Source organism: Colossoma macropomum, unplaced genomic scaffold (genome assembly GCF_904425465.1).
Source record: "Colossoma macropomum unplaced genomic scaffold, Colossoma_macropomum, whole genome shotgun sequence".
NCBI classification, from domain to species: Eukaryota; Metazoa; Chordata; class Actinopteri; order Characiformes; family Serrasalmidae; genus Colossoma; species Colossoma macropomum.
In genome coordinates, this window is record NW_023494784.1 from 3444061 (window position 1) to 3471947 (window position 27887).

Sequence of the window (27887 nt, forward strand, 5' to 3'; positions counted from 1 at the left end):
CTTTTTTCAATGTTGTTTTTAAAAAGATCTTTCCGATTTCTTTTAAAGTGAAGTTGAAAGATTTAGATTTGTCATAAGTTTAATTAAAAATTTCATGTGACTACTGAAACCACACAGGTTCTTTTCTACCCAAAGCAGAAAACAAATGTAAAAACATCATTGTTTTCTTTAGTACTTACAATATTCTTTTAGTACCAATGCGGACATGTGCTTTGTGAACCGTCTATCATTACTTCATCACAGGTAAGACATAAATGGACCATAAACGTTTTTCATTCCCGCCTGCAATGCTAAGGTTTTTTTTTAATATAAATTTGCTGTTTTTTTTCCCTTTTTTTGTGAATCTCAGCTGTGCCAGTATGCTTTAGCATATGATGATTGATGCTAGGTGTAGGTATTTAATGGGGACCAACTGTGCTCATTTTCAGTGTTCATAATTTTATTTTTAACATTGTTTTCTCACACTGTACATCTCTATTCACCCTCTGTCCAAAACTCTCTGTCAGAGCTCCTGTGTCTTTAAGCCCCGCCTCCTGATGAGCCCAGTGTGCGCTTATTGGTCAGCTCACCCAGTCTGCTCTGTTTAGTCAGCTTGCAGAGCGGTTCTACCCCTCCATGTTCCGCCCCTGTCTTGCAGCCTGCAGACAGACCCTTCTCTCCTGAGCAGCTGTAAACTCCGCTGTGGCTGTTACTCCAGCGGCGTCGGTTCTGCCGTATCAGTTTGATCCAGAGTTGATCCTGAAAATCCGATCACCGTCTTCTCCACACGCTACAACACTGAATACACTCTTCCTCCTCCAGTAGCTGCTGTGCAGGGCGTGCTGAGCTCGCCGGTAGGCAGGCAGTGGGGATTGTGCTACAAGATGATGTCATCTTGTAACAAAGGAAAAGGGCTGGAATTCCAACCACGCTTTTCAATAGTGGTTTCTGTGGGAGAGAGTTTCTCCCTCCTGAGTGAACTTTGAGCTTTGTGACTTTGCAGAACGTTTACATGCACAAAAAGCTACAACACGCTGAAGGAAAGGTGTTGGGTTTATGTGAATTTGTTCGTGTTTGGTATCTGTGTAGAGCAGAAGTGTTGGAATAGGTACGTTATGACTGCATGGCGCTCAAGAATAGGCCATAGCCTGATGTAATGAAATTGCAGAACATTTTTGGTAATTACGTATACCGAGTTGGCCCACCTACGACTTTATAGGCCTACTCGAAAGTTTATTTCTGCCACTGTGGGTTTAGATGCCTGACACACTTTTTCACCCTCTGCCTCTGAGATCTGCTCGTTATATGTTGTCTGAAGCGTGAATAAATTAGCACACTAAGATAAGATGACATGTAAGAGAGAGAAAAAGTAGCCTGAGAGGTACAGGAAGCTGTACTTTACTTCCTTTCTTTGTTTTCTGCACTTCTCAAACTGCCTTCACACCAAGTGTGTGTGTGAGTGGTCTCATGCTGTGTTGGGGGTGGATACTGAAATGAATGACATTCTTATGAAAAAAAACATGCTTTTTATACTTCTTGGGTTTTCACCTAGACCTTCAACATTCATCTCAAATCTCAAAGACTGGAAGATTTTCTTTTTTTCTCGCTGATCAGTTAAGTATAACATCCAACCAACGTTCATATCAGTGTAAAATGAAACTGCCCACAGCTGATACATTTTCTTTTACACTTTCTAATCCCCTGCTGTTGAGATCTGTCCTTCATTTCTGGAATGTTTCTATTTAACATGAGCATAATAGTTTTGGTCAGCTTTGACTTTTACTTGACTGCATTTTGAAAAGCTGTTCGATGCTTTTAAACTGTTGCATTACTTTCGCCACCGTTAACAGCAAAAATGTCTAATTCACAAATGAAGCATACACAAATGAATCTGCTACACCTTTAGATCGGGGCGGCCCAAAGTGGCCCATGAGGACATTTGATTTGCCCCCCAGAAATGAACCTTAACCCTGCCCCCTCACACAAAGAGAGAACAGTTTTATATTGTTTTCCTTTGAAAATCAGATTTGGAAAGCAAAAAACTGTAGTAACAAAATATAGTTATATGCTCTAAAACATATCTTTAAAAATCTCATCTACCATCATTGTTTATATGCTATTTGTTGTTAGCCCTCGGCCCCCTAAGACTGAAGGTTTGGGCACCCCTGCATCAGACTGTAAATTCCATGGCTGTAATCACTGACGAGGCCAAAGTGCTGCCAATGCTATGTAGCTGCGTTGTTAACAAGCCGAACAGCTATTGCAGTGGCCTTATCATTGGTTTCCCTGCTAGAAAAGACAGCATAAGTTGAGTTTTGGATGCTGATGTGCTGGTTAGCAGCAATGGAAGCTAATATGCTGATCACCAACAAAACCAGCTTATGTTGAGTCTTGGATGTTGGTATGCTGGTCAACCAGCAAGATCATGCTGGGTGATCAGCTTAACCAAAACCAGATCAGGAAGGAACGCATCCTGGTCTATGCTGTTTTTTTCAAGAAGGTTGTAAGAAAGACGTACAAAACAAAAAAGCAAAGACGCTGGTCAGCTAGCTAGTTGCAGCTAGTTTGTTAGCTAGCTAACGAAACTGCTATTATGAGTCAGTTGCTCTGAAATGGGTTTTGCTTGCAGATTTTTTTGTGCCATAGAATAAATGCTATAGAATAAATAACCTTCTACTTTAACATGTAAAAACATTTCTTGAACACGCTACAATATGTGTTTCAGATGCTGGTCAACCAGCTAAACCAGTACCAGACCAACATAAACCAGCTTAAACCAGCCCAGATCAGCACAGAAGAAATGTTTATTATATACGTTACAATATAGTGTAAAATAAGGGCAAAATTTCCTTTTTTAACTTAGTTGGCCTTCACACAAATTAAAGAAAAAAACACATTTTCTTTATTTTAGATTTAATGAATTGTATCTCCCCAGATGTGTTGCCCTAGTAACATACAAAATTGACCAAATTTAGCCTTTATTAAATCATTTTTTAGGAATGGAAGCTCAGTAGGTCCTTTAAAATCCAGATTTAAACATATTTGTTTAGGCTATTTATAGTGTATTGGGCTCATTTCTCCGAATTATTTTAGTGTTATTTTGAGATTGCATAAAAATTAAGTGCTATTAAAATATGTATTATTATTATTATTATGATTATGATTATGATGATGATGATTATTATTATTATTACAACATTTGTTTAGGCTATTTATAGTGTATTGAGCTATTTATTTTAGTATTATTTGAGATTGTGCTCTAAAATATTTATTATTATTATTATTATTATTATTATTATTTGTAGCAGTAGTAGTAGTAGTGGTAGTATACTATATTCTAAATATCCTATAACCATATTATTATTTTCTGAAGTGAAGTAAATTATGATGCCATATTTTCCCATGATAATACAAAACTCTCACTATTATTGATCTTTTCAAATTAAGATAATAAAGTCCCAACCAGTGTATACAAATAGCCCTCAGTGTTTGTTTTCAGCTGCAAAAATCAATACATGTAATCACATAACCGCAACAACTTCCACTGAGCATAACTGTAAATGAACATTTAAATACTATTTGCATTACAAGCACTGCATATTAAAAAAACTCAAAACACATATATTTTTATCACCATTCAGCCGCTCAGTTGTGTCCGTGTAGAACTACAAATCCCAGGGTGCCTTTCGTCCTGTCATTTCAGGTTCGCGCAGTCAGAAGTGTGCGAGGTGCTAGCGGATTTCTAGCGGTTTTTTAGCTCAGGTGTGTTTTGTCATGACGTTCTGGACGTTTCTCTCATCCCTCCCAGCAGATGAGTGGACACTGCAGTAACTCCTGACGTGTTCGCCGCATGTTTGGTGAGTAAATCGGACTCCAGCCGCGCAGGTAGTTCCGTTTAACGCTAACGGTCTGTTTACACGTTGCTATGGTTACGGACTGGCCTTGACGGTTATGGCGCGCCTGGCTGTTTTAAGTTTTTAAGGAGAATTTTTTAATTTTTTGTTTAATTAAATGGTTGAGATGTAAACTAAACCATTCAGAGCGGTTTGGTGTGAAACGCTCTGTTCTAGATAAACTGACCGAGTCAGAACTGTTCATAGTGGTGGTGATAGGAACCAGACGTCCACCTCTAAAAGCTCCCTCACAGAAAGTTACTACATGAAATGGTTATGGATTCACTGCCTGATGACTGAGACACAGTTTTATGATAGTTTTGAGAAGGTTTTGGGCTTATTAAACATATTTTAGTACATTCGTGGTGGAGGAATACATGCAGGGCATTGTAAGGCAAACTAGTACCCAAAGAAAACTTATTAATTCAGATTTTCCACTATTCATCACCAACGTTACATGTAAACTCAGAAGACAGGTGTGGGTTCACTGGTGGTTTTGGACAGTAAATAAAATGGCTATATTTGTGTTATAGACATGGTGACCCCTGGTTCCTATCACCACCACTGTAAAGAAATGCCTTTTTCTAGAATGAAACATTTCACAGCAAACACTCTGAATGGCTATGTTTATATACATACATACATACATCTTCTAAACCGCTTATCCTTCTGGGTCGCGGTGGGGTGCTGGAGCCTACCCCAGCTGTCATTGGGTGGAAGGCAGGATACGCCCTGGACAGATCGCCAGTCCATCGCAGGGCAGACAGACAGACATACACATTCACACACTCACACCTAGGGGCAATTTAGCATGTCCAATCAGCCTGACTGCATGTCTTTGGACTGCACGGGCGCACGGTGGCGCAGTGGGTAGCGCCGTCGCCTCATAGCAAAAATGGCCTGGGTCCGATTCCCGGCTGGGCGACCAGGGTCATTTCTGTGTGGAGTTTGCCTGTTGTCTGCGTGGGTTTCCTCCCACAGTCCAAAGATATGTTTAAAATTTAGAAAAATTGCTGCGATTCTCCTTTAATGACCTCAGCAGTGGCCAGCACTGTGCTAGCGGGGTTGGACAAAATACTTCGTAGTGATGACTGAGTACTAAATACTGAATACACTGTCTTAAACACATTCATTAATGTATTCCTTTACAATGCATACAAATGTAATGTACACAGAGTACATTTAGAATACATACTGACAAGTACAGGGGAAAAACTCCACTGCAACTTTTATTCATTTCATGCTGTTCCTCACTGTTACTGATTGGCAGTTTTATTCATGTAATTCTTCTGATAAGATGAAAAATTCAATTATTCAAATGATTACAAAATAATACAAAATCCTCAGCATTATTTTGGCACCCATAATCCCACTGCCCTTTCATGACCTAAGCCAGAGACGTTATAAAGGAGGAGACCGGTCAAACTTTCAAATCTGTTTGCAGAGAAAGTCCCGCCCTTCAGTAAAAAGAGCCAATCAGCTTGCTGGTTGTGGATCCGCACAAGCTCAGTAGCCAGAACAAGCTGAAAAAATGTTTTTTTGTGCATTATTGAGGCAAACTCTACAAACTGAGCTATTTTTGAGGTTTTTGTCAAATTTTATCAGTGATTTCAAATTTGTTTTCAAATAAAGTTTTTAAGTTTCTCCTCATTAAAAGAGAGAGGAGTCTGGCCTTGTATGGCTGGAAATAACTGCCAGGCGGCTGTTACAAAGATGCCCACCAAGTGAACGAACTTTCCTATAGGGACCTTGACCAAGCCAACAATTCACCATATCCCAAAAACAAAATCTTGCAAATTTGACCATAAAGTGAGTAGCTGTGTGATCTTCAGTTAATGATATGTATGTAACTTGCCACAGAACGTGCGCAAGTCCAGTACAAAAGCTTATCACTCATGAACATGTCCACTACTCAGTTCAGTCATCTCTCAGAAGAGTTCAGTAACACTCAGATTAACCTCTTCAACTCCTTGAGGCCACCGGTGGTTCCAAAACGCACTTTGTCATATTCTTCAACTTTCATATTTCATAAGCTACATTCTAAAGGTGGGGGTCGTATGAGAGCTGTAACTGTCTTCTCTCCAGTCAAGATAGATGGGTGATGTCATTTTAAACCCTTATAATAAAAGAAGCTGAACTCACAATTTTTTTTCTACTGAAAGTCGACCCATTTTTCCACAAATCTGGGCTATAAACTATAAACAGATGGCGTCTCTTCAGTGATCTGCTCTGTAAAAATGAATTTTATAAAAAAAATACAAAGAGCGTCTAAGATTTTTGGCTTTCGGCAGTAAATTGTAAGCATAAAGCAATATGTGTAGATCATAAACACATGTTCTGTTAATTTGAGGGGAGCTTTTACGATAGATAAATAAATAAATAAAATAAAATAAAAATTTACATTTATTTCATGCAGTTACTGAATAATTTGCCTTAGATTTGATCATGTGAATTCGGATGGACAAACCAAAATATACCCTGGAGAATAAGAGGACTGGCTCGACACAGTTTATCAGTCCACTCAGGCTTTAGCAGGAACTTCAGTGTTTGTAAAGAAGCCATTTTTTGAGTTCTTTTTTACAATAAGTCTTTATGTGCTGTATGCTGATAGTATAATAGTTAATAAACAAGCATTGATGGTGTTTATTTGAAAGATAGTATGTATTTTTTTTTTCAATTTAGTGGGTAATTCTTTAAAAATGTAAAAGTAAATGTATTCTGAATGCTGCTTTTACAAAATGTAACTTGGACTGAAAACAGATACTTCATTTCTGTATCCCAATACTTGTATTTCGATACATCCCACAACTGTGTACTGATAATTATTCATATTTTCAATCACATTATAACACAATGTTGCTTCAAAAACTGTACAATTTTCAGCTGTTTTTATTCAGCCGTCTGTTCTGACTCTACCCGCTTTTTCCTTTTCCAATCAGCGCCATGAACGAGTACGAGCTGATCCGCCAGATCGGACACGGCGCGTTCGGCAAAGCTCTTCTGGTCAAAGAGAGGAACGGGAACGGGCGGCCATGCGTCATAAAGCAGATCAGCTGGAGCCGGGTGAGAGCCTGCTGTGCATTCGCTCTGAGCATTGATGGAGAGCCTCTAAGTAAAGGGGAATTCCACCCATTTTTCAAAATTTCTTTGTAATTAAATGATTAGTCGATCAGAGTGGTTTGGTGTGAAACGCTCTGTTCTAGAGAAACTTATGGAGTCAGAACTGTTCACAGTGGTGATGATAGGAACCAGACGTCCACCTCTAAAAGCTCCCTCACAGAAAGTTACTACATGAAATGGTTATGAATTCACTGCCTGATGACTGAGACACAGTTTTATGATAGTTTTGGGCCTAAAACGTATTTAAACCCGTTCATGGTGGAGGGATACATGCAGGGTGTTGTGAGGCAAAATTTCCCAGAAGTAGGACAGCACGTTTTACTTAATATTAATTTTTAACTGAATTACAGCAGAAAACCGACTTCACTGTCCCAACACTTATGCTGAGTGTACACCCCTTACTTTGCATCTTTCTCTCTCTCTCTCTCTCTCTTTGTCCTCTAGATGTCTCCTCGGGAAAGAGAGGCATCCAAAAAGGAAGTGACTCTCCTGTCCAAAATGAAGCATCCAAACATTGTTGCTTTCTTCCGGTCATTTAATGGTGAGCGCATTTCCACTGCAGGGTTTTGTCTTTACTGAATTTGCTGAATAAATTATTATTAGGAACCACTGTGCTTTTTCTTGGAATACATTTTGATTGTTATGTTGCTTGGCAACCACAATCTACTGTTGAGGAGCTGCATTGGTCAGTAAGAATTGTTTACTGCAGTTATTATTAATAAAAAATTAAATTATTTATTGAACGCTTATGTTTTTTATCATATTGTCACTGTTTAGAAAAGCACTAAGACACTTTCATTCTGCTACAGTCATATGCAAAAGTTTGCGCACCCCTGGCCAATTTACATTTTGTTAATTGTTAAGTGAAAATAAGTGAACACATCCTCTACAGAGAACACATTTTAATGTACAGTTAGTGTTTATTTACTGAATTTCACACATTGAAAAATAAATAAAACATAAAATGTGGCCTGTGCAAATGTTATGGCACATTTTAGATATTTTTCTAATATGTTAGAAAAAAGCATGTAAAATTATATAGAAATTGTGCATTAAAATGTGCAGAAAAGTGCCATTATTAAGTTTGCTCACTGTAGAGGATGTGTTATTTTCACTTAGAACACAGTCTTGACCGTTGTTATGGTCTCTTCCGGAATATCTGTGGCCTGTGTTTGTTTGTCAGAGAGGAATAATCTCTACATTGTGATGGAGTACTGCGATGGTGGAGATCTCATGAAGAAAATCACCATGCAAAGAGGGCAGCCATTCCCAGAGGAGCAGGTCAGTATATATATGTAATAGTAATATGTCTCAAATGATTTATATATATGTAATTGTCTATGTGTAATAATAATATATATTCCAAATGTATTGTGTATATGTAAGTATGTATACATAGCAATAGTAAGTATAAATGTAAGACTCTATAGCTAATAATAATGTGCCCCATATGTAATAAATGTAGTATCTATATATAGTAATATTATATCCCTTGTGAGTTAAATTTGTAAGTGTCTATATGTAATAATATTATTTCCCATATGAGTTATATATGTAAATGTTTATATATAATACTATTATATCCCTTACGAGTTATATATGTAAGTGTCTATATGTAATAATATTATATCCCTTATGGGTTATATATGTAAGTGTCTATATGTAATAATATTATATCCTTTATGTATTGTGTGTATAGAAGTATTTATAAAAAATATCAGCTGCTGTTTATACTGGTTCCAATAGAACCAATAGAAACGGCCCAAATGACTAGATATAAAGTCTTGTCACATTAACCTATATATAGCACCAAAAAACGTTCTTCTATTGTCACAAGCTTGACATCGTAACTATAGCAGAACGTCTTTTGTGAGATATAGAGCTATTTTCAAAATGGTTCTGTATAGAACCATATACAGCACATATACTCCATCAATCTGAAGAGCTGTTTCACCATACAAAGAACTCTTTAATCATGAAATGGTTCTGTACAGAATTAATGGTTCTAAAATGAACCACTGTCTTTACTAAAGAACCCTTGAAGGACCATATTCTTTAAGTGCGTAACCTTAACTTTTAGAAGAACAAACTGTATTTTTACCTGTTTTTCCTTTTTATGACTGCTAAACAAACATAGAAGGCCATTAATATGTCGTCTGTATTTGTGCAGATAGTGGACTGGTTTGTTCAGATTTGTCTGGGACTGAAACACATCCATGACAGGAAGGTCCTGCACAGAGACATCAAAGCTCAGGTAGAGGCCTGCTTTACTTTATACACTGTTACTTCTCATCGGTGACGCTTTGATTAAAGACACATTTGACTTCATTTCAGACAGCATTCAAGCTCTCATATTCCAGTTACAGTTATGATCATCAAACACTAATCAGGACCGTCACTGTGTCTTTACCATCAGAACCAGCTGAACCAGTGTGGTGGTGATGACAGGTCTCACTTTTTCATGAAAAAGTTGGCAAGATTTAGACTTACCAACCCAACTGGATAGCTAGCATGTGCAAAAAGTAGAACCTGATATTTCTAAACTACAAATAGTAAATAGTTCTCAAATAGTAACATATTTGATAATGTTGCTAAGTAGAAATACTCCCATGTCAACAGTTATACTTACATTTCTGGCCATAAAAGGTGTGTCAGTTCATTGGGCAACGCAGATAAACCCTGAAATGGCGAGGTTTCTGTAATACAGCACAGCTAAAATAACTGTTTACAAACATTATAAATGTTATTACTGTTTATAGCATTGTTCATGTCCTTATTAAGTGCGGGCCTGCATGAATCGTATTAAGTTATAATTGTGTGGAGGGATAATCCCTTAAAACAGCAACGAATTATTGAGTGATTACAATGAATTATTCAGTAACTACTATGAAATATTCAGTTACTACAATTAATAATTCAGTTACTACCATGAATTATTCAGTATTTACTATGAATTATTCAGTAATTACTATGGATTATTTAGTTACTACTATGAATTATTCAGTATCTACTATGAATTATTCAGTTACTACTGTAAATTATTCAGTATGTACTATGAATTATTTAGTATCTACTATGAATTATTCAGTACTACTATGAATTATTCAGTATCTACAATGTATTATTCAGTTACTACTGTGAATTATTCAGTAACTACTATGAATTATTCAGTATCTACTATGAATTATTTAGTATCTACTATGAATTATTCAGTACAACTATGTATTATTCAGTTACTACTATGTATTATTCAGTAATTTCTATGAATTATTCAGTATCTGCTATGAATAATTCAGTAACTACTATGAATCATTCAGTTACTACTATGAATTATTCAGTAACTACTATGAATTATTCAGTTACTACTATGAATTATTCAGTAACTACTATGAATTATTCAGCATCTACTATGAATAAGTCAGTATCTATTATAAATGATTAAATTATGAATTATTGAGTATCTACTTTAAATGATTTACTATCTTATAAATTATCCAGTATCTGTACTATGAATTATTGTGGATATCTTTACTGAGTGTGGGACTGTATGAATAAATATCGAGTTATGATTATGTGGAACGACAGTCCTTTAAAACAAAACTGTGAGTGTCTCTATGTGCACAACTCAGACAAAACAAACAGCTGTTGTAAACAGCTGAGATTAATATTTACTGCTTTGTTTTTATGAAACATGGCAGAACATCTTCCTCACCCAAGGAGGCGTCAAAGCGAAGCTGGGAGACTTTGGCATCGCCAGGATGTTAAACAAGTGAGTATTTGTGCTTCTCAGTGTGTGTTTCAGTGAGGTAAAAAGATATTAAATTAAACATTAAAATTGAAATTATAATGTAGAGCCTTTTAAAAAAAGTGAAAATGGTTCCCGTACACATCATTCATATCTCTGACCACAAGTCTGCATTCCTGAGGTGCATCCACTAAAACTAAAACTGAAACTAATACACATAACAGTAAACAGGAAAGTCCCGGTCAGTCCCAGACTCTGGAGCTGAGCAAGGAAATGTCTAGATGGTCAAATATGAACAATGCTTGTTAACACTTTGTCTTTGGCAAGATGTGACGTAAATGGCAGTGTAAAAAATATGTTTTTAACAAAAAGTAAGTAACCTGGCAGCACAGACCAGCATGGCTGGTCACACGCACAACCAGCATGTGTGTTTTGGATGCTAGTAAGCTGGTCACTTATCATGACCATGCTGGGTGACGAGCTAAACCAGCACCAGATCAGCACTAGTCCAGCTAAGAGTGCTGCTGGTCTGTGTTGGTTTTTTTCTGCAGGGTTAAAATTTAACAGACTCTCTTTAACTGGTTTACTCCTTTTTTCTCTGTAACTGCATATATTTTGCCCTCATTGGAGCAGGCTGAGCAAGTTAGCAGAAAGCTAAGTGGCTAACAGGCTAATGCTCCGATTACAAAAAGACAAACTTTGAATTCAGGCTTTTGTAGAAGGCTTACTTAAATACTGAGACATACAAAGTAAAGAATGTGTATCTTACATGCCTGTTATGAGCTTAAAATGTCTGTATTTAAACTAGAACTGACATCAAAATCCAACATAATGCTGAGCTAAGCCTGCTAGCTTTGTGCTAACATACCGTATGAGGAGGATTATCTCAACACTGGTTTAATATCAAATAACTGAATTTTTACATGAAACATTGCTATGTAATGGCATTGCTTTATGGTATATGCCTGTAGTTGATAATGTGAAACAAAATTAAAAAGTTGTAATGAAATGATTTTATTGGCAAAAGCGATTCTTGTCAGCTGTAAACAGAGTCCTCTGACTATAAGCCACTCAGTGCATCATGGGGCGTAGGAATGAGGGGGATATTCCGATGGCTAAAAGGCATGACCCTGCCCTGTATTTGAGAAAAGATTTGAAAAGAGAGGTTTTGTAAGCGTTTTGGTGAACACTTCAAAACCAGAACAGTGAATGTTTAATATATTTCTGTGGAAGTGATACTGAAGACAAAAAGAAAAAGATGTTTGTTCTTTCAGTGGGTGAGGCTAGTGTAACAAATCAGAGGTCCTCATGGGACAGTTTTGGCCCACAGGCCCCACTTTGAGCAGCCTTGCTTTAGATCAAAATACACTATATGTCCAAAAGTTTGTGGACACTCTTCTTGTTAGTGAACTCAAAGCTGCTTTAAGGTCACCCGCTGCTGACACAGGAGTTCAGATTGACACACAGCTTGTACAGTGTCCATAGAAAAGCACCGACAATAGAACAGGACGCTCTGGAGCCACCACATAAGAGCCATGAGCCTAAGGTCACAATGTCCAATGCCAAGCATAGGCTAGAGGGGTATAAAGCCCCCCAGCACTGGGCTGTGGAGCAGTGGAGCTGTGTTCTCTGGAGTGATGGAGCTCCATCCAATACCTTTTGGATGAGTTGGAGTTCCAGAACTGACCATCTAACATCAGTACCTGACCTCACTAATGCTCAATCAAATCCTCACAGCAATGTTCCAACTAGTGTAAAGCCTTCCCAGAAGAGTTAAGACAGTAACTGCAGCAGAGCGAGACAAATTCCTTTTTAATACTCTTGATTTTGGAAGAAACATTGGATGAGCAGGTGTCCACAAACTTTGGTGTATCTTTAACTTTTTGAAAATTATTTAAAGTGTCCAGACTTTTGACTGATTTTGTTTTGCTGTGACAGCACAGTGGAGCTGGCAAGAACCTGCGTTGGGACGCCGTACTACCTTTCTCCGGAAATCTGCGAGAACAGGCCATATAACAACAAAACGTACGTAAACAGCTTCAGCCTTGCATGTTACTGTGCACGTACTGAGGCACGGCGTGTGTGTGCCTGTCTGTATCTAAAATGAAACTAAAACTGGCCTACAGAAAGCTCTCCTGCTGATATTCCCTCAGATTACTTCCTCCACAGAAACATTAGTGTGATTTTAACCCGATAGAAAAACCACAGAGGACTAAACATGCAGCTCACATCAGGAAAAACATCAGACTAAAGCTATTTCAGTCAAGTCGAGTAATGAAAACGAATGGGCTTCAAACAGTTTTAAGTTATGAATTTTTAAAGATTTGCAATGGCAGGCTCTAAACTGCATCTTAAATGTCAAGTTTAACTGCTCACTGCATGCTAAAATAAGAATATACAACATTAAGAATGTTTCATTTCACATCAACAGGTTTCAGGTTAATAAATGTCCACAGCAGATTCGTTTAGTAGAGGGTGGGATCGAGGGTGTTTACGAGCTACTAGAATTTAACTGGTTTGCACCAAGTAACATACAACCCTATTTCCGAAAAAGTTGGGACGCTGTACAGAATGTAAATGAAAATACAATGCAGTGATGTGCAAATCATGACAAACCATATTTTTAAAGGAAAATACTACAAAGACAACATATCAAATGTTGAAACTGAGAAATTTTATTGTTTTTTTTAAAATATGTGCCCATTTTGAATTTGATGCCAACAACACGTTCCAAAAAAGTTGGGACGGGGGCCTGTTTACCACTGTGTTTCATCACCTCTTCTTTAACAACACTCTGTAAGCGTTTGGGAACTGAGGAGACACTGCTGTAGTTTAGAAAGTGAAATGTTTTCCATTCTTGTTTGATACAGGATTTCAGCTGCTCATCAGTTTTGGGGCTCATTTGTCATATTTTTCATTTCATATTGCGCCAAATGTTTTCAGTGGTGACAGATCTGGACTGCAGGCAGGTCAGTTTAGCACCCTGACTCTTTTAATACAGAGCAATGCTGTTGAAACACATGCAGAATGTGGTTTAACATTGTCTTGCTGAAATAATCAAGGCCTTCCCTGAAAAAGACGTCGTCTGGATGGCAGCATATGTTGCCAAAACATGTATATGTCATTCAGCATTAATGGTGCCTTCACAGATGTGCACGTCACCCATGCCATGTGCACTAATGCCCCCCTATACCATCATGAATACTGGCTTTTGAACTGTGCACTGATAACAAGCTGAGTGGTCTTTAGCCCGGAGGACACAGCGTCCATGATTTCCAAAAAGAAATTCAAATTTTTATTTGTTGGACCACAGGACAGTTTTCCGCTTCCCCTCAGTCCATTTTAAATGAGCTCGGGCCCAGAGAAGGCGGTGGTGTTACTGAATCCTGTTTATATTTGGTTTCTTCTTTGCGTTTTAGAGTTTTAACTTGCATTTGTGGATGCAGTGACAAATTGTTTGCACAGACAGTGTTTTTCAGAAGTGTTTCTGAGCCCATGCAGTGATTTCCACTACAGAATCATGTTGCTTTTAAAGCAGTGCCATCTGAGGGCCCAAAGATCACAGCCAGCAAATACTGGTTTTTGGTCTTGTCCCTTACAAACAGAGATTCCAGATTCTCTGAATCGTTTAATGATATTATGTACCGTAGATGATGAAAAGCAAAAGTTCTTTCGATTTCACTGCATGTAATGTTTCCCGTTTATGTTACTGATTGGCTGCAGAGTGAAAACCTCATTCTGTGCGACAGTCTTTTGATCTACGATCACTTTACGCTCTACTGGTTAAGACGTACTGTAAGTGTCTGTGGTGCAACCGAAATTCTGTGTGTCGCTAGTTTTAAATGAACTACTCTCAACGTGAGGTTTAGGATGGACTTTACACCCCAACTTATGATCTAACTTATGTTCAGCTGGTGCAGCTGGCTGCTAATGTCTCATGACATTTTTCAACCCAACATTTAAAAGGCATATCCTCATTATCTCCTAAAAGTTTTGAATCATTCAGTAACTATTATAAATTATTCAGTGAGAACTAATATGAATTTTTAAAGAGTTTCTCTATCAGGTTATAAACTGCCTCTTACATGTTGAGTTGAACTGCTCACTGAATGCTAATATAGGCTGGACTGAGCTGACATTTTAACTCATTAAGGCTAAATTATACAATGCTAAACAGCCTAATATTTCACTTTAAATCAGCACAGTCCATGTTAATGTGTATAACAGGTAAATTTATCGCAGTGTGTAGCGTTTCTGGTAGTGAGCATGAAAAAGCATATCCTTATTATTCAGTATCTACCATAAATTACTTAGCAACTACCATGAATTATTCAGTTTGTACTAAAATTATTTAGTATTCTGAACTGAAGAGGGAACCCTTACAGACCTTTAAGGGTTAAATATTCCAGTGTTGCACCTGGAAGAAAAAAGGACCAAAAAAACTCTCTTTCAATCTCTCTTTCTCCTGTCCTGTAGGGATATCTGGTCTCTTGGCTGTGTCCTCTATGAGCTCTGCACACTCAGACATCCGGTGAGTGACAGGATATCCCGTGAAAGCACCTATCGTCTTCTTGGAATTATGAGGTTTTGTCATATTTGTCAAAACTGAGTTATTTGCATATTCTTATTCTGTGACAACTTCGTAACATTATGTGAGGTGTATTTTTAAGTTGTCTGCATTTTTAGATTTTTTATTTAGAAAACAAAAAGTTTCTAACTCCAAAGTCAAACTCTAACTTCTATAAGGTTCTCTCTGTGAGCCAATCAGCATTTCTATACACACAAGTGGACCAATCAGGTTCTGCTTCTTTATCATGTTGCCGCTCTGCTCAGTGACTGTGAGAAAAGCTTATAAAACTTAATGAAACATGAAAACGTTGCTGAAACTCTGTCTCCTTAAAGCTCTTTAAAAAGTCTTATTGTCTTAAATTGTATAAATATTAAGCCTTAAAGGTAATATAGTATATAGTATATAGTGTATAATATATATTTGAACTGATGGGCTCTTAATTACAACATAAACATTAATTTCATTCATTCATCCATCTTTTCTTTCTCTTCTTTCTCCCAAAATAAGACATTTTGGTGCATTAGAGTCACATTTCTGATGCAAAGCAAAACCTCCTGCGGCCATTAGACTGACCGGCTGCTGACCTGCTGAGACACTTTATTACAGCAGCTGTTTCTGTCTGACTAAAGGAAACTGAAACTAATGGTTTCTACCTAAAACTGACCTCTGCACTGGACAACATATTTAGCGCTGACCTTTATACTTAATCTATCAATCAATGCTCTTTTTTAAAGAAAAGATGATTTGTCCCTTAAGAAATAAATGTCATTAAAATGCCACAGAAAGCATTAAATGTAATATTCCAATAGTGTAGACGCTCTATTAGGACACAAATTTTACGTTTTATAATAAATTATGAGTATAAACTGTTTGTGTTCCGTGAAAATTGTTGCTTCTTTTCATGTTTTGCCAGATAGAACCTTATAACTACAGGCAAAAAGTGAGTTCTTAGGATTAGAAGGTTCTGTCTGCATTTGACCTGTTCCAAAAAAGCTCACTTACAGATCTGATAGGATTTTATTTTACATTTAGATCACATTTAGGGAGTCTGTCATTGTCATGTATGAAACAGACGTGTTTCACATATCAGTTTCGCTATTTAGAATGCAAAATCTTTGAAGGTCAATATCGCAAAACTGCCCAGAACACAGACAGAACCTCAGAATTCCAAGGGATGATATGCAAACAGACTACAGACTGTTGTCACTCTCTTTAGATCTGGTGTTGATTGTCCTGTCAGTGTGGTAGACACTAATGAATGTGTGTGTGGTGTGTGTGTGTGTGCGTGCATGTGTGTTTCAGTTTGAAGGCAGCAGTCTGAGGCAGCTGATAGTGAAGATCTGCAGGGGGAGCTATGCACCATTATCACAGCGCTACAGCGCTGAGCTCAGGCTGCTGCTGACACAGCTGTTTAAGGTCAGCCCCCGGGACCGCCCCTCCATCAACTCGTTGCTCAAACGCCCACTTCTGCACACTCACATCAGCAAACACCTGGACCCACAGGTAACATATATATACACACACACAGGCACACACACGTACAGGCTAGTGGTCTACATGATGGGGCTGAACGATTTGGGGGAAATATCTAATTGCGATTTTTCAATTACGATATAATATTTATGATCAATAACCACAATTTACTTTTTTTAATTTAACTTTTTTTTTATATAAATTGAGATTCAGGCCTGATTTATTTTGGCCAGGAAGACCTGAATAGCCACCTTTTTTTGGCTTAAGGCTTGACCCCTGAACGTAGTATGCCAAACTGCCAGTAAGATGTGGTTGTGATGTCACAACACATGGAGGTTTCCTTGCCTCGGATTGGTCTAACGTACCTGCAGGCATTTCACAGCTCTTATTAGGTTTAATTTCCTTAAAATGTCCAATTTCTCTTAAAATGTTTTTTGCTAATGTACACACTTAAAAAAGATGGTTCTTCAGGGGTTCTTTAGTATGGTTCTATACAGAACCATAAATACTCAATGACCCATTTGCATGCTTACAAAGTTCTCTGCATGGTGAAATGGTCCTTTAGATTTATGGAGAATGTGAACATTTAAGATCTTTTTTAAGAGTGTAGGCTATAATTTAAAAAATGCAGCTCTTAAATTGCGATTTCGATATAAAAACGATTAATTTTGCAGCCCTGCAACATGGTAAACAATTCAGTCTTTCAGGATGTTCAATGCTTTATTTATATAGGCTAGCAAACCTTTACATTATATTCTGCATTAAGGGAAGTGAAACTGAAATGGACAGAGACACGGTCATTTGCATATCTAAAATATACAGGTGAAGAGTTTTATTTCACTAAATATATCCTTATACTCTTTGAAACAATCAAAACATCAATCAAGATAAGATATAACCCATTTTTATTAGTTTTTAACCAGTGTGATAATTCTCCCCTGTGTGTATTATGTACACGAAATATGTATTATGTGTGTATTATGAGGATGCTCTGTATCTCTGTCTCTCTCTCTGTTGTAGCTGATGGAGGAGGAGTTTAGTCACACAGTTCTGCACAGAGTCAAGCCTGTAGCACAGCCCGGCCCCAAACACTCCGCAGGTACCCAACACAGCCCTGTACACAACACAGTTAAGCTGGGCCTACACTACATGATTTTTTGCCTGATTTTAACCCTGATTTGAACAAATTTTCACAACCTGAAGCGATTTTCCAGGTCAAAGTCACTCACAGCCTGGGTGATCTAGTGGTGTGAGAGGAGAAGCAAGTGAATCTTCAGGCCTCCGATCAAAGCCGTCAGATATTATCAAGCGTTTGATATTCACGACTCAAAGCGTTCACGTTCCTGCAGTGTGAGAGGGTCAGAGATAAACTCAGTGAGTGATTCAAACCACAGCCAATCAGAGAGCTAGAATAGCGGAGGAAAAGGCGAAGAGATGTGCACAAACACTGCCTGAACAGTGGAGCGGAGACAAAAGAGCTTTTTACAAAAGAGAGTAAAACACAGGCAGATAGGAGCTGTTATCATGTTTATAATGTGTGGATCCAGACGTCAGGTCACTCTCTTTACAATTCCAAGTCAGCTGCCAGTTTGTAGTGAAATATTTCTCCAGTCACTGTGATATCAGCATTTCTCAGCCCCATATTCATCCCCAGTTTGAGCTTTCACTACCCATAAAAGCACAAACAGGTCCAGGTGAAACTGGTTATGTGTTTTATTCTCTGTCTTTGCCTTGTCGTCTAGTGTGAGCGCCTTCACGACTAAAAGACAAGAAATTCTGTGACGAGCTGTTAAGTTTGTTGATGCTCTCCGTTTTAGAAACCTGGTAAGATTCAAAAAATCATGTAGTGGACGCCCAGCCTTAGCCAACACTGTCCAAAACAAAACACAACCACCCAACGCAGACCCAAACAAAGTACATGCACCCTGATTGGTCCTAATCACAGCACAGCCATCCAACAAAGTCTGAAACTTGGAACAGCACCATACACAGCACAGGCATCCTCCGCTGTCCTTTATGTGGCACAGCCACCAAACACAGTCTTAAACAAAGCATAGGTAGCCAACAACGTCCTAAACATGGCACAGCCATCAAACAGACCTAAACACAGCACAGCAGAGCCACCAAACATAGTGCTAAACACAGCACAGCCTCCAAACTCAGTACGCCACCAAGCAGACCTAAACACAGCACAGTCACCAAACATAGCGCTAAACACAGCACAGCCTCCAAACTCAGTACGCCACCAAGCAGACCTAAACACAGCACAGGACAGCCACCAAGCAAGTCTCTGGTACCAAACACAGTTCTAGACACAGCATAGGACAGCCACCAAATGCATCACTAGTACCCAACACAGTCCTAGACACAGCACAGCACAGTCACCAAACATAGCACTAAACACAGCACCACCCACAGCCTCCAAACTCAGTAAGCCACCAAGCAGACCTAAACACAGCACAGCATAGTCACCAAACATAGTGCTAAACAAAGCACAACCTCCAAACTCTGTATGCCACCAAGCGGACCTAAACACAGCACAGGACAGCCACCAAACACGTCACTAGTACCCAACACAGTCCTAGACACAGCACAGGACAGCCACCAAATGCCTCACTGGTGCCCAACACAGTCCCAAACACAGCAAATACCCAATATATCCCCAAAAGTACAGCAGTCATACCTCAACACATAAACCATCCCAAGCCCAAGATTATAGATCCTCAAAGTAGCAGTGTGATTACACTCTGGTATTTGCGGTTCTCATGTTTTATTTAGTTTGTGAAATACATAATATCCATGTCTTTATATTCTCCTACATACATTCAGCACTATACAACAGATCTCTATCTTACACTCTCTAAAGTCCCTCCGAAGCCTGGTCTAGTAGTAAAGCCTGGACCTCCAGTGAGAAAGCTGCCACCCAGACCAGAATGGAGGCACGTTGTAGCCAAACCTTCCAGCCCTCTGTATAAGGTATGGCTCTATCCTGTCAACTTTTCACTCTGCAGTAGGTACACAGAGCAGTTAATCGTAATTAAATGCAGTACAACGTGCTACTATACAGTTACTCAATGACTGCGATTGATGTATGAACAAAAAATGAATATATTGGCTAGAATAGTATCACAAGACAACAAATTAAAGGGCCCTTGGGTCATGGAAACTTATACTTGCGTGTTCTTTTAAAGTAAAAGTCTGATGTATTGTAGAGAAATTAAGTTTCAAAAGGTCGTCAACTCACCATAAATAGAAACTAAGCTGCATTTTAGCATGGTTGCGATGTCATGAGATTGAAGACATTTACATATGACCACCCATTTAGTATATAGAAGTTTACCTCTGTCCATTATGGATGGAGTTATGTGGAGTGCTGTTCCTGCAGACAGTCTGTAGCAGAGTTAATGGAGTGGAAGATGTGGGAAAATGATTAAACGTTGTGCTGTTCATGGCTGTCAGGAAGCAAATATATCATTGCAGCTTCCAAAGCATCCACACATCCAAAAGGAGTGGCTGAAGTTTATTTTTATCATAGCCCTTCTGCTTTTCGAATGAGGCAGTACAGGGCAGCCAATCAGAACAGAGGTTGTTTACATAGATCAGTCTCAAGGGTGCTGTACAACAACAGCCTGATTAATGGATAATAAGTGGTCATGAAAAGAAATGATCGTTGTTTTGGCACATAAAACCACACAAATGTTAAAAGTGGACTTCAGGGAAAGAATAAATGTTGTCTTACGTCTCTGTCAGCCAGTGAAAGGTCATGCAGCAGTGGTGGAGGTGGGAAAGGCCCGGCCAGGGAACCCACCGGGTCAGTTTGAGCCTAAGCGGAATGTTCGTCCGCAGCTCTACATGCAGTACCATGCTCAGCTGGATCAGCTGCAGCACCGTCCACCTCTTCACCCTCCTCTTCCTCCAGCACAGGAGCCCACAGAGTCAGAGAGAATAGCTGGCGGCTGGCCTGACAGGCCAAATGCTCTGGAGCCACATCAGCTGTGAGTGTGTAGGTCTTTGTGTTCCATCTGTGCAACAAGTAATTTCCTGTAGTGTATTACAGTCTGTCAGAGTGACTGTGTGGATCATATGAACATTATAGAGGCTTTTTAAATGAAACAGTAGAAGCCATATCGCCCCCTACACTTCCTGTAGTGTATTACAGTCTGTCAGAGTGACTGTGTGGATCATATGAACATTATAGAGCGCTTTTTAAATGAAACAGTAGAAGCCATATCGCCCCCTACGCCTCCTGTAGTGTATTACAGTCTGTCAGAATGACTGTGTGGATCATATGAACATTATCGAGGCTTTTTAAATGAAACTGTAGAAGCCATATCGCCCCCTACACTTCATGTAGTGTATTACAGTCTGTCAGAATGACTGTGTGGATCATATGAACATTATAGAGCGCTTTTTAAATGAAACAGTAGAAGCCATATCGCCCCCTGCCCCTGTAGTGTATTACGTCTGTCAGAATGACTGTGTGGATCATATGAACATTATAGAGGCTTTTTAAATGAAACAGTAGAAGCCATATCGCCCCCTACACTTCCTGTAGTGTATTACAGTCTGTCAGAATGACTTCATAGGTCATTTAAACATTATAGAGCACTTTTGCTTCTATATAAACAATACGTTGACTTTTTTAACAATCTTAACAACAAAATATCTTTTGTCTTTCAGCGTGGCCGCAGCGAGGGAGGAATACCTGCAGAGGAGACAAGAAGCCAATCAGTACAAACTGAGAGCAGAAAAACAGCTGGTGAGAACAAAAACAAGAACACACATTTAAATCTGTTAACCGCTAAAGTTTTCTTAAGGCAAAGATTTGACCAAAAATCAGATTTTCAGTTTTCCCTGCTTACCTCAAATATAAAAAAGTCAGAGACCACCACTCATTTAATTCATTTCCAGTCAAAACAGCCATTAAGAACAAATGATTCATTTTTCAGCATCAGGAAAAAACTCAACAAGTGTGTCCTCACTTTACCTTTATTACAACTTCCATTCTTTTCAGGAGACTCGCTTTTAGTTTTTCAATGAAATCTGTAGGAATATTTTTCCACACCTCTAAAGTTCAGTCTTAGAAACTGGTTGCTCTTTCTCATATGGAAAAAAAAAAATATATGGACATATATTGTTATATATTTGAAATATATTTAGAATACATTGCAGTTCATGCTGAAATTCATTCCAAACACTAAAATATTGCCAAATATATTTTAAAACACATAGAAATGTGTAATATTATTACACACATATATCAAATACATTTGAAAATGTATGAAAGTAGCCAAAATCCTGTCTAATGCACTTCACTGTTTGATACCTTTTGAAAGGAATTTGTATTCCAGTGTCTTAATTTTAAATATTAGCAAATGAACCTTTAAGCAAGTGCTGCAGGTAATGATGCTCTAAAAATGCAGTTATGATTTTATGTCTTGTTTATGTGAAATACATTGTTTGTGAGGGTCTTACTGCAGACGTACATGGTTAATGTAAAGCATAATGCAGATCACAGAAGTCAGTAACGTTCATTCAGCTCATGTATATTTAGTTATATCTATAATCTTTGTTAAAACTGAAAAAAATCTAATAACAAATGTAAAAAAGGGGATTTGAAAAATATATTTAACGAAAACATTCTTGGCCATTTTCATACATTGCAAAAGTATATTTATAAATGCATTCGTAATATATATATTTTTCCCATATGGGCTCTGCCTCTCACAATCCAAACAGTCCCTAATACATTCAGCGATGTTGAGGGTCTGGACTCTGGGGCGGTCAGTCCATTGTTCTGAGAATAATTTAGCACTTTTTTTTGCTTTAAAGCCCTTAATTAGCCCTTGTATGCAGGGTCTGAGGCCAAGCACAGCAGACGCCGAAAGGTACAGATGCTTTGGTCAGCCAGAACGGCAGGAGGAGAAAGCGACTCCACCTCAGCATGTCCCACAAGACAAAATACACGGACAACAGGTACTGCAGTATATGTCAGAAGTAGGGAGTAAAGCATGGCTCAGAATCCTCCAGGCTAACTCGAGCATTCAGATGAAAAACAGCTGTAAAGGAGACTCTTCAGACTGATTAGAATCCATGAAGGCCGTTTACTCAAGCACACAAAAACCAATATCAAAGTCAAAAACAGTCCAGAAGTCAAAAAACCAGAAAAGATCACAAAAACAGCAGAGGTACCAAAGGGAGATCAAAAGCAGAGTCCAAGAGTTCAGAAAAGGGTCTAAATAATCCAATGACGGCAGTCCTAGTAGAAACAAGGCTTGGTATGCAGATGAGACTGGCAATACTTCGCAGTGAGCCAGTGTACTGAGGATCCTTATATAGGAAGGATAACAAGCTGCAGGTGAGAAGGGTCAGGGTTGAACTGGGAGGCACGTCAGTATTCAGGTGATGCTGACCTGTGGTGGCGAGTGTGGTTGTCACACCTGACAACAGCTTTAAACCTGTGACCTTAAAAACAATTCAGTACAACACACACACATTTTCTAAGCTACTTATCCTTCTGGGGCCGCGTTACAGAAAATTCTTAAGTCTGAGATCATATCTTATCTGCTTTGTTGTCATGTTAAGACTGAAGTTAGGACAGAATTTATTACAGAACAACAGTTCTTAAGTCTATAATCTTATCTTAATTCCAGATAAGAAAACGGTTTTACAGAAACATCCTAAGTTGCCAAAATATCCTAAATATTTTATTAACTGTAAGATAAACCCAGAGCGTCTTAACTTCAGTTTAACTGTCTGTTTCTGTTGTTTTATGCAGTGATGGGCAGAATGAGCTACATTTATTTACACTGAAAATGGTGCTTTGACGTGTTTTTTTTTTACAGCGTTTTTTAAGAACTCAGACGCTGCAGACACGGTCTCCACCGTCCCCTCTTGTGTTTAATAAAAACTCGTCAGATAAAATATTACAGTGATGGTGGTGAATAATGAGGAGACGGAGCTGAACGTGTGTCTGTTTATTAGGAGGAATAACGTTAGCATGCTCGGCTAAAGCCTTTGGGAAATGGAGACTGAAACTGGAGACGGCGACGCTCTGATAAACAGCTCGAAGTGCTGATACAATAATCTTAACTTTCAGTTTATCATGCTTTAGTTTTATTTGACCTTTTTCATATCACTTGATCAATACAACAGGAAATGTTCATTTCAACTCAGTTTGATATGATTATATATTTTGGTGTGATTAAGAAACACTTCTAAAAATACAGTGAGTATGCACATGTAACTGGGGTACTTATTTACATAGTATTACAAAATGGAGATAAGAAAATAAGAACAGTAAAAGAAGGTATACCAACCTTTTTTGGGGGGGGGCCCAAGATGTCATCAAAAAAAGGTTATATATTTTTATAATCATTTATTATTGATTCTATTGGTAAAGATCAGCATGTATTCATTTATAATTGTAGTAGTCGGAATCACTACAGGCTCCATGATATGATATTATCATGACACTTGAGCCATAACATGATTCTGCTGTGATTTTGGAAGACCTGTGTTTGAACAAACACATAGAAAAAGTCTAAAAGGCGACTGAAACTCTGAATAAAACTGAATTAAGGTTGTGGGTTTGTTGCAGGAATATCTGAAGCAGCTACAGCGAATCAGGCAGCGTTATCAGGATGAGATCAGAGAGATGAGACGAAAAGCTGACGCTGAGGTGATTCACATTGCTCACTGCAGTTAAACACATTACAGAGTCTTCCTCTCACCGTCAGTCAGGCCTACAAGTGATGAAACGTACTGAAAACCCAAATAGTGACTACAGTATTTGGATAGTGGCACTTGGAGCAGTAAAGCGAGTACTCTGGTACCCATGCACACCCCGAAATCCAACTGATTCCATGGCATTTTTCTCCCAATTTAGTGAACAATTTCTGTTTATTTGCTGACTTTAACATAATGGAAAAAAATAAAGCAAAACAAAACATGTTTTCCTTAATATGCTAGATTCAGCAAATAAACAGTAACTATGCATTAAAGGAGTTTATATGATTCTGGAGAATTACTGTTGACATTTGAACTCAATAGCAAAACACATCCCTCCCTTCAGTGCTCCTTCAGAAGCTCCGCCCTTAAAATCGTGGAGCCGCATTGCCAAGGCGGTCGTCACTAGGCTAGCAAACTTGTTGTTTTAGATCTTTGTGGCCATAAAGCCCTTCGCAAACGTTGTACAGACAAATACCACGATACAACGTTATAGCAAACACCAACGTTAGCTAGGCTGTGGGTTAGCAAACAGTAGCTACAGTTGCTGCTGTGAAGCTAACCTGTTGCTATCACAGATATTAGCAAACTGGACAAAACAATACTGACCTATTGGTTCTGTGAAACAGCAAAAGTAAGTTAATGTAATCCAAGCAGAAACAGAGCAGCCTCCTCATCCCTTTTCATGTCGTTCAATTCTCGATGAAGCTTCTTACTCGCCAGCTTCTTGTTCAAATTTTCCCGTTCCACCTTAAACAGTGTGGCAGTTACATTCAGACACCTCAGGTGTGGAATGGAACAGCTGCACGATTTAAGGTGGAATGGGAAAATGCTAATAGGAAGTCAACTTCAGCCTCGTCAACTTCAAGGAAGATTCGGTGGAGGAATTTTTGAAAGCCTCACCAACTTCGAGGAATATTTAGTGGAATATTTGGAATGTGTTTTTCACCTGAATGTTTTCTATTGCACTGAACAAAATGTGGGGAGGGCCAGCGTTTTCACAGGGCAGGACTAACATGGACGCATGGCCAGACCGGCAGGTGTGGTGCCCAATCTCACATCCCTGTCCTGATTTCACTTCCCTTGGTTTCCGGTCACGGTGTTCACAGTGTTATTGGATGAATCAAACGTATCACAGCCGTCAATCAGCAACTCTGGGCGAAACCTAAAAAAGGCATAAGTCATATGTATGATATACATATATTGGAATACAACACAAACAGAGGCGGTGTGACGTTATTCACTGCTCTGGACGCTGTTACTCCATTATATCTTTACATAGAAAATAGCTGTTTCCTGTTTTATTAATGTTTGAAGTATTGAGTGCAGAACCTTTAAAATGTGCAGACGTTTGTCCTCCGTAGAGGAGGTGTTCACTTATTTTCACTTACAGAATCGACAAAACATGTCATTTGACCAGGGCGCCCAAACTTTTGCTGTAAATTACAACGTCCACACCACCAAGTGTCCATTCTTTCATGTGAATTGGGCAGATATAACTGTCCTCAGCTGTCGTCCTGCTCATCAGCCCCACGTTCCCTGTGCATATCTGCAGATCCAGCCCAAACCAGGAGGAACCTACTTGGTGGAGAAACCTGAGGAGAAACACCCGCCTGCATCCCGAGAGGAGCAGAAGGTAAAGACAAACACTTGTACAGAGGGTGGTCTGTGGTGGGCTGAGGCTTATATCTTTTCTCCTTAGCCTGTGGACATGGAGAAAGCTCTGAGGGAGATTCTAGAAGAGAACCAGAGAGAGAGGAGAGAGCTGCAGAAAAAACACCAGGACAAGGTGCCATCCACACATTCAGCTAAAGGGCTTTAGAGACGGATATGCTGTTCAACCAGCACTAAAAGCTGCTCCTTTATTTCACACAGAAGGGAATCATGTTTGAAATCAAACTGCAGGATGAGGAGATGGAGGGAAATGGAGAGAAAGTACAACAGAAAACAGATGAAGAAAAACTGGAAGAGGTAAAATACACAACTTAAAAGCAATGCAGTGAACAAGAGCTGCACATCACACTGCACCTCACATCACCCAGGGCGGGGGAGGCCCAACGAACTAAGGGGGGTGTAAAAACAGTACAGTATAATATTGCGATATTTTGGGTTTACAAAGAGTATCTATACAAGGCCCAAATATCAACAGTGTGTTATTTATTTATTAATACGTTTACCATTTACTGAAGCCTTGGGTTCACTACACGACTTTTAAAGTCTTAAGAGATTATAAAAAGACTGGTCATCTCACACGATCAGACTTTTTGGGCGACTAAAATATTAGGGATCGCACACTAACACTTTTATGCTGTTAAGCTGCTCAACCGAAAGGAATTCACTGAACAAACTCACCTGTTGTCTCGTTAGTAGGAGACGCAAATAAACAAACAGAGCTGCTCGCTGACACAGTAAAGAAGCAGCAGGTAAACATGTTTAAGTGAGGCTTATGGATTTAAAAATGTAATCAGTGGAATTTTTTAAATGTACATAAACTCGATTGTGCCTTAAACTCAGCTCATTAAAAAGCTTCGCTCCACACGTGAGAGACTTTTTCCCATTTCTCTTTGTTTACTTGCTGTATTCTCTTCTTTCGTGCTCTCAGTTTTCATCAGCTGTTGCAGGCATCCGTTCAGATTGAGTTGTTGATCAGTTTACACAAAATTTCGCTCAGAGTCTGGTTGAAAAAAATCAAACGTTTGATAAACTCTGACTGATCTGAAATGCGATCGTGAGGCCAAAAATCTGTGTGCCCCTCAAACACGACTCAATTCTCTCTCCAACTCATCCAAAAATCTGCAGACATTAACCGATCAGCACAGACTCGGCCAGACTGAGAATCAGGGCTAAATCGGGGTAAAGGTTGTGTAGTGTAACCCCGGTTTAAATAGACAGATTAACAAACTGCATTTCTGTCTCAGTCCACAAGGTGTCACTGTTTCCATTAAACAGACCAGTGTTTCTAGTCTCCTTGGCTACTTCACAAACAAATGCATCTGCTAAACATTTAAACAGAAGGACAAAGTTTTTTTAACTGTTTTGCTTCAACACAAATACTGAAGTGAGATGAAAAAAACATTAGATAAAACATAAAGTTATCTTTTGCAGTCAAAAGTAACACAATATATCACAGTATATCAAATCACGGGTCTTCCAAAATCACAGCAGAATCATGTTATGGCTCAAGTGTCATGATAATATCATATCATGGAGCCTGTAGTGATTCCAACTACTGCAATGGACCCCATGAGACCCCTTAAGCTTAATGTGACTATGTATGTCTTGCTTTCCCCGTTAAATCAGAACGCTGACACACTACTGAAGTTTAAACCTCAAGGAAAGTTAACTGCAGGCTTCATAAACGCCAAGTAGTAGCTCATCC

The 27887-nt window shown here is 38.8% G+C and overlaps 1 protein-coding gene across 1 annotated transcript in view; it reads left to right on the forward strand.

Annotated features, from left to right (window-relative positions):
• Positions 1-3691: 3691 nt before the first annotated feature.
• The window catches only part of LOC118811656 (serine/threonine-protein kinase Nek5), a 31171-nt gene continuing 6975 nt past the window's right edge, over positions 3692-27887 (forward strand). Inside the window, exons 1-18 of the mRNA XM_036576031.1 lie at positions 3692-3836; positions 6808-6935; positions 7437-7533; positions 8176-8273; positions 9163-9246; positions 10691-10761; positions 12676-12762; positions 15214-15268; positions 16610-16810; positions 17801-17879; positions 19647-19756; positions 20531-20775; positions 21461-21539; positions 22637-22756; positions 24381-24461; positions 26064-26144; positions 26211-26297; positions 26384-26479. Of these exons, the coding sequence (XP_036431924.1) occupies positions 3830-3836; positions 6808-6935; positions 7437-7533; positions 8176-8273; positions 9163-9246; positions 10691-10761; positions 12676-12762; positions 15214-15268; positions 16610-16810; positions 17801-17879; positions 19647-19756; positions 20531-20775; positions 21461-21539; positions 22637-22756; positions 24381-24461; positions 26064-26144; positions 26211-26297; positions 26384-26479 (1806 nt within the window). The 5' untranslated portion in view covers positions 3692-3829. The remainder of the gene's footprint in view (positions 3837-6807; positions 6936-7436; positions 7534-8175; positions 8274-9162; positions 9247-10690; positions 10762-12675; positions 12763-15213; positions 15269-16609; positions 16811-17800; positions 17880-19646; positions 19757-20530; positions 20776-21460; positions 21540-22636; positions 22757-24380; positions 24462-26063; positions 26145-26210; positions 26298-26383; positions 26480-27887) is intronic.